Genomic DNA, 19597 nt, shown 5'->3' on the forward strand with positions numbered 1-19597 from the left:
CAAGAATATAACTACTATAATACTGCCCCTATATACAAGAATATAACTACTATAATACTGCCCCTATATACAAGAATATAACTACTATAATACTGCTCCTATATACAAGAATATAACTACTATAATACTGCTCCTATATACAAGAATATAACTACTATAATACTGCTCCTATATACAAGAATATAACTACTATAATACTGCCCTATATACAAGAATATAACTACTATAATAATGCTCCCTATATACAAGAATATAACTACTATAATACTGCCCTCTATATACAAGAATATAACTACTATAATACTGCTCCTATATACAAGAATATAACTACTATAATACTGGCCTCTATATACAAGAATATAACTACTATAATACTGCTCCTATATACAAGAATATAACTACTATAATACTGCTCCTATATACAAGAATATAACTACTATAATACTGCTCCTATATACAAGAATATAACTACTATAATACTGCCCCTATATACAAGAATATAACTACTATAATACTTCCCCTATATACAAGAATATAACTACTATAATACTGTTCCCTATATACAAGAATATAACTACTATAATACTGCCCCTATATACAAGAATATAACTACTATAATACTGCCACTATATACAAGAATATAACTACTAGAATACTGCCCCCTATGTACAAGAATATAACTACTATAATACTGCCCCTATATACAAGAATATAACTACTATAATACTGCTCCCTATATACAAGAATATAACTACTATAATACTGCTCCTATATACAAGAATATAACTACTATAATACTGCTCCTATATACAAGAATATAACTACTATAATACTGCCCCCTATATACAAGGATATAACTACTATAATACTGCCCCTATATACAAGAATATAACTACTATAATACTGCCTCCTATGTACAAGAATATACAGTAACTACTATAATACTGCCCCTATACACAAGAATACAGCATGGAATGGGTAAGAGAATTTCCATGTGTAACTTTAATTTAGAAGAAAAAAAAAGTACAGATAGGAAGTTAAAACGTAACACTTTCCGGCAGCCTGAACTTACATTCGCTTTTATAAATCAGATACGGAGAGAGACAGAAAATGGAGTCAGAATTTAGAACCAGAAATTTATTGTAGCTTATAGACTGTTCAAACTGACCTATCACCAATATACAAATCTGAAAAGTTATATTCATTGCGCCTACATACAGCATCAGAAAGTTTAGAACGCTTTAGCGGTTGCGTTACATGTCGCAATTATTTTTTTTCCTTAAAAGTCTAAATACAGCAGCTACGGTGATATTAAAATGGATGGACAGAGCTACACAACATAAACACAAGAGGAGGGGGGAGAGGGGTCCCCAGGTTATTCAAGAGCTTGCAGTTATGTCTTTCACGTTATCACAGAAGTCGTCATTAAAACAATTTCCCCAAATCTTACGTAAAAATCTAAGAATTTACATTGATGATAAACAAAGCGAAAAAAACAAACAAAAAAAAAGCCTAAGCCGGCTCGCTGGTCTGCAGGAGGGAGACCCTGGAACCTGCTGACACTTGTAGTGTATGTCGCCTGTCCTTCATGCCTTGTATACATCCAGCTTGTTCTAGAGAATTAATGAGGAACCGTCACTTTACCACAGTCGGCTCTGCTGCATGTAGCCAATAGGGGTGTACTAACTTACCACAATTCCCACATTTGTGTCGTGATCTAAATCTATATATATATATATATATGTATTTCGGACCTAGTGACACCAATCCAATAAGAGACTTCTTCCACTTACCTGGCACAAAGACACCTTACCGAATTCAATTATAAAGGAGCAAAACGCGTCGGCCCCCATCTACGCCCCTAACCCTCTGTTTGCACTCTATCCATCATTAGAGGGGCACAACCTATAAATATAAATGATCCTAACAAAGAGGCGTCCGATGTCGCTCACAGACCCCAGCGGGAATGAAGGATCTGGACCTGGTCGCTCTAACCTTGCTGCAAGGCATTTTATTTACCAGCGTCCCCCACAGGAGGGTAAATTCTCCTCATTGGTCTCCACAAATCCAGAATATTTTCCACCGCAGCCTCTGTGAGCGACATCGGATGCACCTTTCATATGACACCATTTTAGATGTAGTGTCCCTTTAAATTAACCTTTCATGAACCAGTGATAATCTAAAGACGTACAACACCCCATTATCCTGCGAATCCCTGGAGGTAGTGGAACTATTTACCCCAGGATTTGCGTTCTCCTCTCTAGTCGTTGGTCGCTTTAACCCTACGTTTATAACAACCACCAAGTGTTTCCCCTCATCCCTTGTCACCATGAAGCCCCGACTGGCTCGTACACTATAGTAATTACCCACAAACCATCTCACCTGTTTCACAAGATCAGGATTTTTGTATTTTCCTCGTCTCCCACTAAAATTGACAGATTATTATTATTATTTTTTTTCAAGCTAGGTGCGGAAAATAATAATTAAGGTCACATGTAAACAATATTTTTTACGCCTGGCTAAAAGCTTGCCTGTCCTGCAGAAAAGTGAACCTGGTATTTAAAGAAAAGGGGCAGCCCCGCTGAGGTCGGGTACGCGCTGCAGGCAGTTGTCTATGTGCCCGCGATAGCAGCGGACTGGCACCTGGTTGTCCTTATGACTGGTTACAGCCCTGTGCTTCTATTGTGGAAGGTCAAAGATATCGAGCCGGAAAGCCAAAGCACTCAGGAGCGTTAATAAAGCCGACTTCCACCGTTGCGCCTCCTTGCCTATGTCAGACCGCAGACCTCTGCCAGCCACGGGGGGAAAAAAAAATTAAAAATCACCTCACTGAGGTTGCGCAAGACTGGCACAGGTGCCAACCTGCATTCCAGAATTCCAAACCCATTTACACTAGCAACATGGACATAATTACATTGATTCCAACATATTTACAAAGAAAATATTAAAAAGTTAGTATTGGTTCAGCCGCCTTTTGCTGTCTGCTGGAGCCATTTGCAACACCACCCAGATGCAAAAGCTGCGAGCCGGCACCTCAGACAGGAAAAGGGGTCCTCGGTGGAGTTTTGCCAATAATTGACATGCAGTAATTTGGGTGGAGAAAAAAAAACTTAAAACCAATAAAATCACCAGTCTACATGGAGTCCCTGTGCCCCGTCTTCCAACCAGAATGCTTGTATCTTTCCGAACAGAAATCAGGAATGAAGGATGAAGTCCAGTAACGCCCGTGTCCCATCAGTGAGTGACGGAGAGAGCGCGGAAGGAGAAAGTGCAGGATGGACTAAAACACTGAAGATGGCCCCACTCACTGGGAGGGCAGAAAAGGGGCACAGTCTGTCCACATGTGCGATGGGCATGTGCCGGTTGGTTTCAGCACCTGGAATGACTTTTTACACTGTGTACCTGCAGGAGCGATGAGTGTGAGCCGTGGTGATTGGGTGGTAATCGCGACTGAGATCAATAGGTCAGGGTGGAGTCGTCCCACTCCAGCTGCTGCTGCCGGTTGACATTCTGCTGGTCTTCTTCCTGCTCGCCCTCCTCTTCCTCGCTGCTCTCCGATTCAGCGCTTGTTATGTCATCATCTTCTCCATCTTCGCTGTCCTCGTCGTCATCCTCCTCCTCTTCCTCCTCACTGCTGTGCTGGTCTTCATAGGTCTGGATGAGAAAAACAAAATTCAGCATTCTGAAGGCTGGTGGCAATCTGTGACATGATGGCGGTACAGTGATGGGTGTACCACCCCCCCCCCCCCCCCCCCAGTGACATCAGTCAAAGTGCAATAGATGAAAGACATTTAGACAGAATAATACCCGCTGATCATAATACTGGTGCAGGTCAGAATGAGGGCACTGCCATGCATAAAGCGGACCAAACGCAAACATAAGTATGGCTAGAATAGGATGTGATAGTGACGATTTTAGTAACAAGGGGAAAAAGAAAAAAAAAAAAAAAAGATGTCCACGCGCTTCGCACGCAGCTTTAGTAAGCGTGATGGAAAAGATTCGAGGTGAGGATGAAGGTCATTTACCTCCATGGGATTCACGGTGATAGTAAGAGCAGAGTCATCCCAGTCCATTTCATTTTCCTTGCCGCCTTCTTGGTCACGTATGGTGCGCTGATGGGCAGCACGAATACGAAACACTCCCAGAATAATCATGAAGACCAGGAAACTGACGCAGACGACTATAACGATGGTCGCAGCACTGGGAACAACTGTAGAAGGAAAAGATTGGTAACGCCACCCGATCAGGTTTAATTAGTGACGGTTACAATCATTACCCCATTATACTAAATATATGATTGACCAGTAGAGGGCGCCATCATTACCCCAGTATGTCCAATATATGATGGAGGAGTAGAGGGCGCTATCATTACCCCAGTATGCACAATATATCATGGAGCACTAGAGGGCGCTATCATTACCCCAGTATGCACAATATATCATGGAGCACTAGAGGGCGCTATCATTACACCAGTATGTACAATATATCATGGAACACTAGAGGGCGCTATCATTACACCAGTATGTACAATATATCATGGAGCAGTAGAGGGCGCTATCATTACACCAGTATGTACAATATATCATGGAGCAGTAGAGGGCGCTATCATTACACCAGTATGTACAATATATGATGGCGCAGTAGAGGGCGCTATCATTACCCCAGTATGCACAATATATCATGGAGCACTAGAGGGCGCTATCATTACACCAGTATGTACAATATATCATGGAACACTAGAGGGCGCTATCATTACCCCAGTATGCACAATATATCATGGAGCACTAGAGGGCGCTATCATTACACCAGTATGTACAATATATCATGGAACACTAGAGGGCGCTATCATTACACCAGTATGTACAATATATCATGGAACACTAGAGGGCGCTAATTACACCAGTATGCAGACTAGTAGAGGGCAGTATAAGACCAGAGTAGGATTGACAGATTGATATTGTCAGTGGATCAGCAGATGTTGTGTTGGATCAGATATTCTGCATTTTGAGAACAATGTTCCTGTGTAAAATATACAAGTTTATCAACAGAAATTGTACTTGAAGCATAAGTCAAACCATCAGGTATGACAATAATATATCAGAAATCCAAAAATATACCTGATGTAAAAAATAACACCAAGTAGGCAGAAAATAAAATATGTAAATCTTTATTATCCCATACGGGAGAAGTTACCCACAAAAAACATACATCTAATACATTTTAGATGTATGTTTTTTGTGGGTAACTTCTCCCGTATGGGATAATAAAGATTTACATATTTTATTTTCTGCCTACTTGGTGTTATTTTTTACATCAGGTATATTTTTGGATTTCTGTAAAATATACAAGTACCTGATGCGGAGTGTGTGCTGGCAGGGTTGTGCCCCAACAGATCAGAGGATTGATGCCGAGATGGAACAAACAGAGCCTCGGATATAATGTGATTTGGAGCCTCTGGGGGGCTGGCAGTGTGGATCACATTCACCTAAAAACAGGACAATAATTACACTTTGTGCCCTTGGAGGACAGTAACGGTCGTCATCAGGAATTGCTATTCACACAATACAACACGAGCAACGACTTGGCACAGATCAGCAGTACAAAGGAGAACTGGGTGCCCTTCAGCGTCATCACCCAGGACGACGAGGATCTCCTCTATACACCACTATATATATATATATATATATATATATATATATATATATATATATATACACACACACACATACACCACTATATACACCACTATATACACCTATGTAGCGTTACAGCTCCGTTATTTTTCCCTCACCTCCACCTGGAACTCGTTGCTGTTGTAGCGCCCGTTGAGCTCGGAACAAACCACTTTAAATTTCCTGTCGAACAGGGAGACTGTATTCCAGTTCCTGTAACGGATCAGATGCAGCACCCCCTCGTAATTCGCCATTGTGTCGACACCTGCAATACAGGAGATGTCGTTATTTTTCTTCCTGTGCTCTGATTTCCTGCGAGGCCTCGGTTATGAAGTATTTTTGCTCGCTGGCAGGGATTGGTGGAACACGTGGCTGAGATTACATAACGTGGCAGGTTTCCCAGGCATGACTAACCCCCGGGAACGCAGATGAACAACTTTCCTCCTGCTCGTTCTCAAGATAAACTGGACAAAAACGGATTTTCTGCTGGAAACGAATAAAGTCTTATCCCAGACAACGAGCAGCAGAAACGCCGAGAACAGCATCTTATATTGTAGCAAATGTAAAATGATACAAACTGGCCTGATCCATTACGGTGTATGAGGAGGGGCCGCTGACCTGTGATGACGAGGCCTTGGTTGGAGGATCTCATCTCCATCCCCTTCTGCTGCAGGTGCGTCAGGTCCAGCTGGAGACTTTCTTGGTCAGGATTCAAGTCGTCGCCCGCCACGCTGATCTCACACGTGTCCAGGTTGTGCATGATTTCCTCGGACACCAGGGACTCTTGGACTATTAGAGGAAGAAAATAGGAGTTCACGTCATGCCCAACTGATGAGACTCCGTGCGGAATGAAAACCTTCACTGCAGGTCAGCAAGAGGCGGCAACCCCTATAGAAAGCCTATTTTAAAGGAGGCTTAAAGGGGTATCCCGGTTATAAGTTACCCCCCTGTCCGTATGGTGTGGGGTAACTTGCTGATCGGTGGGTGTCAGACAGCACGGACCTGCACTGTTTACGAGAACCGGGTCTCCGACGTTGCCCGAACCCCAAGTTTGAACCGAGCGGCAGGTTGCTCATGGGTTCATTCTCTATGGGAGCACCGGAGATAGCCAAACACTGCACTCAGCTTCTTGCAGCGCTGCCATAGAGAGGTTCTTGGGGTTCGGGAACTTCGGGCTCCCCGTTTTCGTAAAGGGAAGGAGTCCAAGCTGTTGGACACTCACCGATCAGCAAGTTACCCCTTACCCTATGGATAGGGGTTAGCTCGTTGTAACCGGAATACCCCTTTAATATAGTCCCTGTGCAGCTTCAGCGCTGTGTTCATGGTCTGCCAGCCCATGAGAGAAATCTGACACACAAGGCCAAATGTCTCACCAATACAAAGTAACAAACCATCTATTTTCTATTTCATCATAATAAAAGATTAAGGCTTCGTTCACATCTGTGTCAGGGATCCGGTCTGGCGTTCAGTCGGAGCTTCCTGTCAGAACGGAACCCTGACTGAAAAAACGGAAACCATAGGTTTCCGTTGGCAATACCATTGATTTCAATGGTGACGGATCCGGTGCAAATGGTCTGTTTGTCATCGATGTGACGGAATCAATACCTTAACTATTGACAGCGGCATCTATAGTCCTGCCAATATTCATAAACGGGTCAAAAAGTAAACCTGGAATCTATAGGCCTGTAAATGTAATCTCTATTGTGGGTACAATTTTGAATTATTTTTTTTTTAAGCGATGCGAATCCTGGAGCAAATCAACGAGCATAAGGGTCAGTTCAGACGTTCAGGTTTTGATACGGATGAAATCCGCAAGTGCCTATTTCTTATGGTGAGGAGATCATTGCGGATTTAATTTAATTCTATGACGAAAATCCGCAATTAATACGCATTGAATCCGTTGGGGAATGGACATGCTGCGGATTAAAAATTTCTAAATCGCATTTATAAATCCGCAATGTAAAAATACGCTGCATGTGGTTTGGGATTGTAAAAACCCATCTACTTGCGTTGTACAGTAAAATGACGTGGATTTGCTCTGCGTATTCCGCAACGCAAATCTGCATCAAATCCTGAACGTGTGAACTGGCCCTTAAGGTATCACTCCATATCAGCAGGGGTTTATGAGGGGTTTATATCAAACTCATCTGATCAGCCTTTGGGAAGAGGCAAGTTCTAGACTGGATGTCATATATTTAGATTTTTCCAAAGCATTTGATCCTGTGCCATATAAAAGGTTGGCACATAAAATGGGAATGCTGGGACTGGGGAAAATGTGTAACTGGCTCAGTGATAGAGAACAGAGCGTGGTTATTAGCGGCACATACTCACATTGGGTCACCATCACTAGTTCGTATTGGGCCGTATGCGGTTTAATACATTTAGTAATGATCTTGTAGAGGGTTTGCACAGAAAATATAAATTTTTGCAGATAGTACTAAACTGTGTAAAGTAATCGACACAAAAGAGGACCGTATTCTATTACAAATGGATCTGGAAACTTTGGAGGCTTGGACAGTTTGCAGGAAAAAGAAGAGTCCCGTCCGATCTTTGGGCGGATTCCGACCAAACCTCCCACTGAAGTCAATGGGAGGAGGAATCTTCCTGCTGACGGCAAGAATAATTCCGTGGTGGATTTTGGGCCAGAACCCGCCACCCAAAATCGTCCATGTTAACTTGGCCAACACTGATAAAAGTAGGTTTTGCACTTGGAATGGGAAAATACATGTAACCATTTCATGCTAAATGGGAAAACACTGGGTAAGACGGACATAGAAAAGGACTTAGAGATTTTAGTTGAACGTAAACGTAACTGTAGAAACCAGTGTCAGGCAGCTGCTGCCAAGGCAAAGATCATGGGGTGCATTAAAAGGGGCATATATTTACATGACGAGAACATGGCTCTACCACTTTATACATCACTAGATGACCTCGCATGGAATATTGTGTACTGTACTGAGCGCCAGTGGATAAGACATGGCAGAGCTCGAGCAGGTTCAATGGCGGGCAACTAAAGTAATACATGGAGTGGGTGAACTACATTACCCAGAAAGATGATTAAAGTTGGGGTTATTTAGTCTAGAAAAAATAAGACTGCTGAGGGGAGACCTAATGACTATGTATAAATATATCAAAAGGTCAATACAGAGATCACTCATGATGTATTTATACCCAGTACTATAACAAGGGGGCATACTCTACAGAACATTTCTATACTAACAGAAGGGGATTCTTTACTGTAAGAGCAGTGACACTATAGACCACGGTGAATTCACTGAAAGAGTATAAAAAGGGGCCTAAATGTCTTTCTTATGGTTCTGGTTACTAGATTTCTGCAGATGGGTCGTTGGTCCAGGGATTTATTCTGATTGTCGTATTGGAGTTGGTAAGGAATTTTCTCCTAAGGCTGGGACCACACGCACAGTTTTGGGCTCAGTTTATTTTAAACCAAGCACAGGAGTGGACACAAAAGAAAGGAGATGTATTGGTATTTTCTATATACCTTTCCTTCCTTTTGGATCCAATTCTGGCTTTTGATTAAAAAAAACGGAGCCACAAAAGAGGTGCATGCGTGCGTGCGTGCGTGTCCCTTGTCTAAGATGAGGGAAATTGGCTGTTGCCTTCCTCTGGATCAACATTGCAGAGTAATAGTCTCTACTGGATTGACATATGTATTTTTTTTCGGCCTTACAAAACTATGATCCTATAAAAGAACGTGTTACCAGCCCCCTACACAGCCCAATTATTGTCCCAGTTATCACACACGGGCATATATTGGGCTGGGTGTGGGGTTGATATTAGTTTGAATGACCACTATAAGATCGCACCATATTAGCCGTCATACAATTAACCTGTATATTAATGTCATTATGGACTTTGGGTCACAAACCTGTAGGGTCCTCGTCTCCTTCTTCCTCCTCCGCCTCCACCTCGCGTGTGATGGTGCTGATGATACGCAGCTCGGGGAACAGGGTCACCCCTTCTGTGCTCTCAAACTCAGATGCGGAACGGGCAAAGTGGTCAATGCCGCTGACGCTGATTTTGGGCTCCTCTGGCTGTAGGACCATGACATAGCCATCAACATCTGGGACGCTGATACAGGTCTCCTCATTAAAGCATCTGCAGCAAAAGAGCGACGCAACGGTGAGGGCAAGTGAACATCAAACTACACATCTGTACAAACGTCTATAATGTACGAGGGGCTTCTGCTGGAACAGCATGTTGATTGAATCTTACACTTTCCCAGGGCTCTGCTGCAATCTACTAATAATCCTCACGTGAATATGTCCCTACAATAACAGATTATAGCTTATCCTGCCAACTGCACCAATGCATTTCCCCAATCTCATATCCTAATGAAGAACAGTATTAGATAATCACATTGAAAGGGGTGCTCATCTTTGAACAATCTCCACTTGTTAAAGGGGTCCTCCAACAGTAACCTGTTCACAAGTCTCCCCCTATTTGGACCTCCAGCGATCAGATGTAATCTGTATGGAAACCTGGCAGTAAGTATTTTGTTTCCCTGCAGCGCCACCACAGGAGAAATGAAGCATTACACAGTGTCTATTCATATTAATGTGTTGACTGGGTAATACAGGACAGGACAGGTCATCCGGAGACGCTCTATGTGATCGCTCTCCACTCTGAAAAAAAGATATGAGGACCCCCCTCTATTAACTCAGATTTCCCTAATAGGTTGTATGAAAATTGTTTTTCTAAACTGGACAATCCCTTTAAGGTAAACATGGAATGAAAGATTTAATTTCACATGCATATAGAGGTAGTAATAAGACCCTCTCATGTTCTCTATGTGGGGGGCCGAAGGGGCTGTTGTATCACGTACTTCACTGTGGTTGTGATCTTAAGACGTCTGATCCCGGGGGTGGGGAACTGGCGGGAATTCAGGTAGGAAATATGCTGCATTGCTTGGTCAAAGCGATCAATGTCATCTCCTTCCAGTGTCAAAGTGGACTGGCTGGGACTTAGGTTAACCTGTAAAATGAAATGCAGAACATTATGATGTGATGACGTCGCCCTGTAAAACTCTGGTATGAAAAAATTGTTACAGATAGAAATACAAACCGCGTGGAAATAAAGAGAAGACCATGATCTGTCAATGTAAAATTACCCATAACTAAATCTGTAATGGGATTTGCAGGGGTAGTAGCGGATGTCCCAATATGGGATAATCCAAGCTTTTCCCACATCCTGGAATTACCTGGGAAGAGTTACTGGATAACACTGGAGTCAATAGCGGAGGCGACTGCGCTATTGATTCTGTCGGAGAACCAGAAACCTGCCGGAATGGTGACGAACGGAAACCATTAGCAATGTTTCCGTCACCATCGCTATCAATGGTGACTGAAACGGAAGCTGTGGTTTCACTTTCACTTTCCGTTGCGGGGTTCACCCGACGGAAACCTCCGACGGAACCCGGGAACGGAAAGCCAACGCTGATGTGAACAGGCCCTTACACTGTCATGTCGGTGAGGGAGATTCGAGAGGCCTTTAATATACCTCATGGGGATACATTACATTGTATGCAATTTCATCATTCAGGGGTTACCCAGTTTCCACCACTTTCTCTAGCTGTCCTCTGGTGACACTTTTAGGTACCCAGACAGCGAAAGGGTACGTATCTCTAATTTACTCTCATTTATTGGATGCTAAAATGCGACTAGAACCCATGGTGGTTGTGAGTAGATGGAAGGAATTAATCCCCTTGATGTCGGACGAGGATTGGAGGGAGGACCAGTGATCCCATTGGTTAGTCTCTCCCGCTGCCAATAATAAATTGGTGCAATTATATAGAATACAACAATGTTACTTAACACCGATAAGACTGCGACACATGGGGAGGATGGCATCCACTAGTTGCCATAGACGTGGTGAGGATAGGGCGGACTTGATACATTTAATGTGGCAATGTCGGTGGATTTATCATTTTTGGGCAGACGTAGTGGCCGAAGTATTGGGGAAACAGGTGCCACTAAAGCCTGAAATGTGTTTTTTGGGGTTGCTGTCGGAAGAACAATGGTCGGTGCATGAGAGAATTTGTTTGGGGAGACATTCTTTATGGCAAGAAAGGCGGTGGATATACGATGGATGGCGGATAGGAGGCCGACGATAGCTCAATGGCGTAAATTGATAAACGATAGCCTTCCATTCAAGAAAATTGTATATAAACATCGTGGTCGTCCGGCAAAATGTAATTTAATTTGGGGTGGTTGGTGCTCCTCGAATCTCACTCACTGTTCTGTTCAAGGATTGACTGATTCTTTGGCGCATGCGCTGACTGGGCATGGATAAAGTGTATTGGTGGGATGGATTGTATTCCCTGGACACATACTTATAGACCACTGTATGTGTTTCATATATGATCTTACACTTGTTCAAATACTTCTGTTACATTTGCTTATTTTTCCATTCATTTATATTTGTATTTCTCTGTACTGCTGGGTGGTTTGTGCACAATTGATCTCCATTGTGTCATTTTGTCTGCATGGTAGATGTTGTTCCTTAAAGTCTTATGGCATGTTTGCCGCATATTACTATTCTGATGCAATTGACTTATTTTATTTAAGAACTACAAACACAATATAAAATTACTCTCCGAGCAATTGCTAAAACGTCAAAACTAACTGCCCCCTGCGTTATAGGAGCTCAGCCAAGCTGTTTGTTTCAAAAAGCAACAAACAGAATACTGTCACTCCACTGAGTGCAGCTCTGGAGTATAATACAGGATGTAACTCAGAATAAGTACAAGATAAGTAATGTAATGTATGTACACAGTGACTCCACCAGCAGAATAGTGAGTGCAGCTCTGGAGTATAATACAGGATGTAACTCAGGATCAGTACAGGATAAGTAATGTAATGTATGTACACAGAGACTCCACCAGCAGAATAGTGAGTGCAGCTCTGGAGTATAATACAGGATATAACTCAGGATCAGTACAGGATAAGTAATGTAATGTATGTACACAGTGACTCCACCAGCAGAATAGTGAGTACAGCTCTGGAGTATAATACAGGATGTAACTCAGGATCAGTACAGGATAAGTAATGTAATGTATGTACACAGTGACTCCACCAGCAGAATAGTGAGGACAGCTCTGGAGTATAACACAGGATGTAACTCAGGATCAGTACAGGATAAGTAATGTAATGTATGTACACAGTGACTCCACCAGCAGAATAGTGAGTGCAGCTCTGGAGTAAAATACAGCCTCCCCCAGTGGTCAGAATGTTATCGTTTAACAATGTCTATGAAGGAGATTTGGAGCTTTAGATAGAAAAAAAAAAAAAAAAGAAGCTCTGACCACTACAAAGATATATTAAGAAATTAATCAGTACAGAATGTTGGACTTGAGAACAAGGTGTAAAAATATAGACATTCACTATAACCAATGCCAGTGTTATATTGTAAATCGCTGCAGAATATGTAAAGATTCTTATTACTTGTGGTTTGCACTGGTCTCCCCAGTGTGTGGTTAAACTTGATAGACATGACACTCACCTTAATGCCTTTACCTACTCCCTCGGCGGGTGAGAATTCCAGGCCCTCTTTGCAAGTATAAAGGCAATCAATCACCTTCTTGCTTTCCAGCTTTCCAGAACGAATCATTAACCCTGCGAGGTTTCCACGGAAGAACTGCGTCATGTGCTGCTCCCCACCTTGACATAGGAAAGAAGCAGAAAGCAGTCAGAATCTCCACTACGCTCACACAGGGTATGTCGTTCTGCTTCAAAAGATGTTACAGCGATGCATGCAGGTTAGTAATATCCAGTCATGGTGAAAACCCGGCAGGAACCACGACGAGGGAAGGACATGCAGATGAGCTCTGGAGGTGGCGGGTGGACACGGAGACAAAAAAAAAAGCATGGTACTTGGACAAGCTGTGGTACCTAAACTAACGAGGTCAACAACTACTCTCCTGACTAAATCTCCATATGGTGGTAGAGAAGACCGGTGTCAGGAGGGCAGAACGGCCTGTTATTCAGTTACACTGTGAAGTCTAGGACATTACAGGCTGAATCTACCAGATAGCAAGACAAGGTCACAATGGCTTCTCACTGCTGCTCCTCAAGGGCAGTCAGTATAACCATCAGCTTCAGAGTCTCCGCAATGCTTGTACCAGAAAAGGCTGAAGCGTTCGGCTACGTTTATCCACAGAAAGCCCCAGCGGCAAATCATGTATTTTGGTGCAGACCTCCCTGGCGAGCGAAGCGTTCCCATGGCAACGCTTCCCTGGTATATGTGTGTGTATTATATATAATTTTTCCTTCCCCTGGCAACGCTCCCCTTGCGCGATTGCATGCCATTACACGTGACCGCTACAGCGGTTCCATGTCGACATGTGATCGCAGGACGACGGCTGTACAGAGACGCATTGCCATGGGAACACCAAGGGAGATAAGTATAGTGTTTTGGGGTATTTTTTTAAACTATCAGGACTTGCAGATTATGCTTTAGATCCACAGAAAATTTGCAACATTAGAAATTGCTAGCGGATTTCTTCTTCCCCATCAGAAAGTTTGGCTGCAGAATTAAGAATCCGCACCGTCACCTGTAGGCGAATGCAAAACTGGACCGAAAATCTGTATCAAATCCCAAAGATGAATTTGGCAAAAGTCTAAAACTGCAGGCTAAGTTACAAGCTGCTGGACATGTCAGAAGCTACTGTAGAACCACAAGTCCCAGGCAGCCTCATAGCTAGATGGCCATTGGTTGCCGTGCCTTTGTTCTATGCTCTTCACTGATCCCCTGCATTGTCAGAACAGGACACATCTGTCCCAGTGTTGATCTACGCTCATGTCTCCATGTCCTGCTGCTATATAGTGAGCGTCTGTCATCTCTCACTCCAGGAATTCCCTCCAGTGTTACGTGGTGATATTTTGAGGCATTGAAAGGACGATGTTAGCATTGCCCCCGAGTTATGTGATGTAAGGAGGGAAAAATAGGCCTCAATGGAGTAACTGAAAACAGAAGAGGGACAGAAGCTCCGAGAAAATAAAGAGGGAAACAGAAGAGTTTTGCTTTTCATGCGGGGTGTGAATGACATGAAATGTCTGTGCGGTGGTGGAGGATGGGGATGAACTGCGGCCACCTGCATCACTCTCTGTCATTGGATCAGTGACATTTCCACTTCCTGAATATTCTGCAGAAAAGTAAGAGGGGACAAACAGGGGAAGTGACGGCAGGGTTAGGGACATTTGTAACATTGACAAAACAGGTTATGACAACAAGTTCATGGCTATAAGAGAGGACACGAGTCTGAGGAAGCGCCGGCCGGTGCCCGATTCTGGTCCAGATGGTCACAGGAAGCTGCGCCAGTGGTAGATTATGATTGGACGGACTCTGCAACATATCCCAGCGATATACACAGGCAGAAGCCTCAACAGACACCACGTGGCCTGATCTGCATGCTCATAGTAATGACGCCATGAATCGTCATCTACACGTCCGAAATAAACGGATGACTTCTTTCTAACAGTGATCTGATGAGGGTGATGGTTTCATTCAGATAAATCTGATTAATTGTATCATGAAAACTCTGCCAAACTTTCTAATAGACTTTATATTTAAAAGTCTGCAAAAAAACTTATACCACGCGGTAGAAAGGTTTGTTAACATTGTGGCCAGTGCTTGACATATGCCACTGTAGGTCTATATGTCGGAGGAATACGTTGGGTAATACTCCTGACGTATACCTTTTGGTCTCTGTCGGGCTGGTATACCTTTTTATCAGCTATGTAATAGCGCAGTCTGCTGCACTATTCTATATAGAGGCATCCCGCAAAAAAAACCAAAAAAAAAACGTATAGTGTGCGGTGAAAGTTTTTCGTTTTTTTTCTTACGCCTATGAGCGGCGGATGCCTCTGCATGCCTATATAGTGGCATCCATTGGAGGTATACGTCTTTATGTGGAGGCAGCTGCATGGACTGGTAGATAGTAGTAACAGTGCCCTGTGTCAATGAAGATGCTAGGTATAGGCAGAATGCAAACTGTTTGATCGATAGTAAAGTCTGAAGAGGTTTCTGGAATCTCACAAGGAAGATTTTTCCAATATATCCGCCAGTTCACACGAAATATAAAATCTACAAAGTGAAGTAATACAATGTATCATGAGTAGTTCAAGAATAATAGTACTGAATACTGAATGTGAAATAACTGCAGCAAGTGTCGCCTACATGGAGATCCAAGTATGAGGCGCGTCACTGAGGCAGATATAGGGACAAATGTGTGCAAGGCCAAATACACCCTGGCCACACCGCGCCGCTGCCTGGAATCTCAAATCAAATTTTGACATAAGTAAATTGGTCACATTTCTTGCTCAGGACAATAAATCAATTAACGATAAAACCATTGATATGCTTTAAAATCTAACAAGGTCTTAGTGACATCACGTATGTCCAGTCTTATTAGTATAGGCGGCCATCCATATTAGAAAAAACCTCGGCCAGACCATCAGATTTCAGCAGTATCTGCCGGCAATCTGATTTGTATGGGGACCACCCAACTATCCCCCAGTTGCAGATGTTTATTTCAATGCGGAGAGGAACATCAGCCGCTGCCAGACACCTGTGACAGCTGCTTATCTCCTGTGGAACAAAAGTTCGGGCATGTTGGCGTGGTGTCTGGCAGCGGCTTATTGCCCTCTCCCCATTAAAATATACGTGTATGCTCAGCGGAGCGTGCATGGAGGGGGGAGGAGGGGTCAGGAGAAATAACTGTGTTGGCCGACAGTTATTTAATGCGTATCCGAACCTTTAGTCACAGAAAATTGCTTCTTTCATGTTCTACAGTCCACCTAAAGATCTAAGGGGCCTGTTCACATCAGCGTTGCTTTTCCGTTTATGGGTTCCGTTGCAGCTTTCCGTCGGAAGAACTCATGAACGGAAAGCCAAAAACGGAAACTAAAGCTTCAGTTTGCCTCGGTTTCAGTTTGTTTCCGTTCCGTAAGGTTTTTGGTTTTTTTCGTTGAAACAATTGTGCAGTCGAGTACGCTATTGTTCGCGCGGAAAAAAAACCCGGAAACTTTACAGAAGGGGAACAAGCGGAAACCAAGGCAAACGGAAGCATTACCATTTAACTCAATGCTGATGCAAACGGAAGCTTTAGTTTCCATTTGGCTTTCCGTTCGTGGGTTCCTCTAGCGGAAATCTACAACGGAACCCATGAACGGAAAAGCAACGCTGATGTGAAGAGGTCCTTAGGCTCAAAAACTCAGACACACGATTGGACTATTACCTTGCCAGCAAGCTCCAACCACCAGCTGAGTGTCCAGCTTTGTCGGATGTAGTGGGTAATCCTCGGTCACAATAAAAGGCTCATATGAAACGCCATCAACATAGAGAGTGACGGTGGGAAAGTCGACAGTCAGGACATAGTGATGCCATTCTTTATCACAGGCCTGTGGATACAAAAACACGAGACCTTCATTTATTTCTTGAACCTTTTCCAAGTGTTCTATGGGTGCAAAATAAAAAAAGTGTGTGTGGACAAAACGATTGAAGAAGCACTGACATTTCAGCGGTTAATTTTGCCGGCTGGTAAAAAGGCAGAAAGCAAACAAGGAATTTCTGTATATAAGGTATAGGTGGTTTTCATTATTCTTAGGCTGGGTTCACACGAGCATTTTATGTCCGTAATGGACGGAACGTATTTCGGCCGCAAGTCCCGGACCGAACACACTGCAGGGAGCCGGGCTCCTAGCATCATAGTTATGTACGACGCTAGGAGTCCCTGCCTCGCTGCGGGACAACTGTCCCGTACTGTAATCATGTTTTCAGTACGGGACAGAAGTTCCACGGAGAGGCAGGGACTCCTAGCATCGTACATAACTATGATGCTAGGAGCCCGGCTCCCTGCACTGTGTTCGGTCCGGGACTTGTGGCCGAAATACGTTCCGTCCATTACGGACGTAACACGCTCGTGTGAACCCAGCCTTACAGAACCATGTCAATCTCCAAGACATTGAAGACAGACTGGTATTAAAATGTCCTTCAGTGTCCGGAAAGCCTGGTGCTGGAATCCGCTCCATCGGGAGAGGCGCTGCAGTCATCCGGAGGGCAGAGTGGTCAGTTATCTGGTTACACTGAAGACGTGAAGTCTGGGACAGTACAAGCTGATCCTACTATAGAGCGAGACAAGACAAGGTCACATTGGCTTCTGCCGGCCGCTCCCTAGGGGCGGATAGTGTAACCATGAGCATCTCAGAGCTTCAGTAATGTGAATATCACCACGGGCTGGTTAGATACAACTTATTACCATTTTATTTACTTAGTGGGAACTGGGGTCTTACAAATGAAAAAGTATACATAAACAGGAGATGGAAAATTCGTAGGAACAGTGAAGAAAGCCTCATCTTAAAGGGGAAATCCAGACACATTGACTGACATGTCTGATAGTTCAAGATCTCTTTGGACCACCACTAATTTCCAGTCCGAATAGTCTGCAGCATGGCAGCAGTCTGCAATCTATAACTCTGCGTTGATCGGGTCCAAAAGGCAGGAACAGATTTGTCCAAGTCATGATCATGTTGCAAAGCCGGCCATAGGAAGCTGTCAGCTGAGCCTGAGCTGAGCCTACATGTTTATTTGTTTACTTCATGTCATGTTTATAAGGAGATGGAGACAGGCCACTACTAGACGCCCTTGACAGCAGGGTATCTCCCCTGGCAGAACAAAAGGATCGGGAATGTTAAAAATCCCACATGCCGGATTCCCCCAAATCCCCCCCCCCCCCCAACACCTTCTGTCTTGACCCAAATGTCAGATTTTGCATTGGGATGCATCTGCGACCTTTGCACCCCCTGCAGCTCTGCCCATGATGTGTGGGTACATGTAAATCATGTCTCCACCCACTAATTAAGAATGAACCCCTCGATTTTAGGATAACGTGAGCTATGTGAATGCCTCATTGAGTTTCTCAGTGCAAGAGTTCACAGGCTGTGAATGCAATTACCTACAAATATCTCCACGAGTGTTAAAAAGGGGTAATTGCTTAGGAGATTTACACCGTGTCATACTGGGATTGAGCAGCTCTGCAGGGACCCGGTGGCTAAATATTGACAAAGCGCCGCTTGAACTGACATGAAATTCCTGCTAATTCCACCCGGAGCTGCGCTCTGCGATGTGACATGAAGACTCGTCTAGAAGTGTTTACTTGAAATCATGTTTGCGGCACGGTAACAAGTCGCCCACACCGCCCACCGCAACATGTTCCAGAAGCAGCTACTACCGAGCAGAAGATACACGATGTCAATACACAATCCACTTTCTGCAATAAGACAGGTGGGGGGGGGGGGGGGGAGATTTTTTCCTATTCCTTCTGTCTTTAATTGTAGAAACAAAGTGTCTCACCAGATAGTAAAGAACTTGGAGTTGTATATAAAGAAATCCCTAAAATAAGGTTATATTCTTTCATAGTAAGCCAGTGCCCGTGAGCAGCGAGTTGCCAGCTTTATACATGTACACGTGGAGGATTCCACATAACACCCACATGCAGGGCGGAGCAGAAGACGTAACAAAAGCCTCTTACCTGATTCAACTTCCAGTGGAACTCTGCGGGTTTATAGGATTTGTCTTCTGTGGGTTCTTGTCGGAACAGGAATCCCAGTTTGCAGTTGTGCACGTAGAGAGAGTAGTGGTGTCGATTCATATCTGGAGAAGAAATAAAAGTCAATAGGACAAAAAGCAATGGATCTGTGAAAACCGTGGATGTCGTATCAGAGAAAACAAATGCAACTACACCAAACAATATTGCAAATTTTACCCAATCACAGACCACAAATATCTGGTAACTGGTCCCCTACACTGGGTTAATCGTGATGAAAACCAACTCTGAAGTCTATAGCTGGCCACACACATGAAATAACTGTCGGCCTACTCGCCTATAAACATACATTGCATTACCT

General features: G+C 43.6%; 1 protein-coding gene across 4 annotated transcripts in view; it reads right to left on the reverse strand.

Moving 5' to 3' along the window:
* Nucleotides 1-1122: 1122 nt before the first annotated feature.
* CLSTN1 (calsyntenin 1) overlaps nt 1123-19597 on the reverse strand; it is a 73537-nt gene continuing 55062 nt past the window's right edge. For 2 of the 4 annotated variants that reach the window (XM_075839293.1, XM_075839292.1), the window contains 11 exons: nt 19222-19343; nt 16930-17092; nt 14785-14835; nt 13194-13351; nt 10519-10667; nt 9562-9791; nt 6291-6461; nt 5792-5937; nt 5353-5485; nt 4026-4210; nt 1123-3654 (listed from right to left, as the gene is read on the reverse strand). In XM_075839293.1, the coding sequence (XP_075695408.1) occupies nt 3457-3654; nt 4026-4210; nt 5353-5485; nt 5792-5937; nt 6291-6461; nt 9562-9791; nt 10519-10667; nt 13194-13351; nt 14785-14835; nt 16930-17092; nt 19222-19343 (1706 nt within the window). In that variant the 3' untranslated portion in view covers nt 1123-3456. The remainder of the gene's footprint in view (nt 3655-4025; nt 4211-5352; nt 5486-5791; nt 5938-6290; nt 6462-9561; nt 9792-10518; nt 10668-13193; nt 13352-14784; nt 14836-16929; nt 17093-19221; nt 19344-19597) is intronic. The other 2 variants (XM_075839295.1, XM_075839294.1) reach the window with 1 other exon arrangement.

This window comes from Rhinoderma darwinii, chromosome 10 (genome assembly GCF_050947455.1).
Source record: "Rhinoderma darwinii isolate aRhiDar2 chromosome 10, aRhiDar2.hap1, whole genome shotgun sequence".
Taxonomy (NCBI): Eukaryota; Metazoa; Chordata; class Amphibia; order Anura; family Rhinodermatidae; genus Rhinoderma; species Rhinoderma darwinii.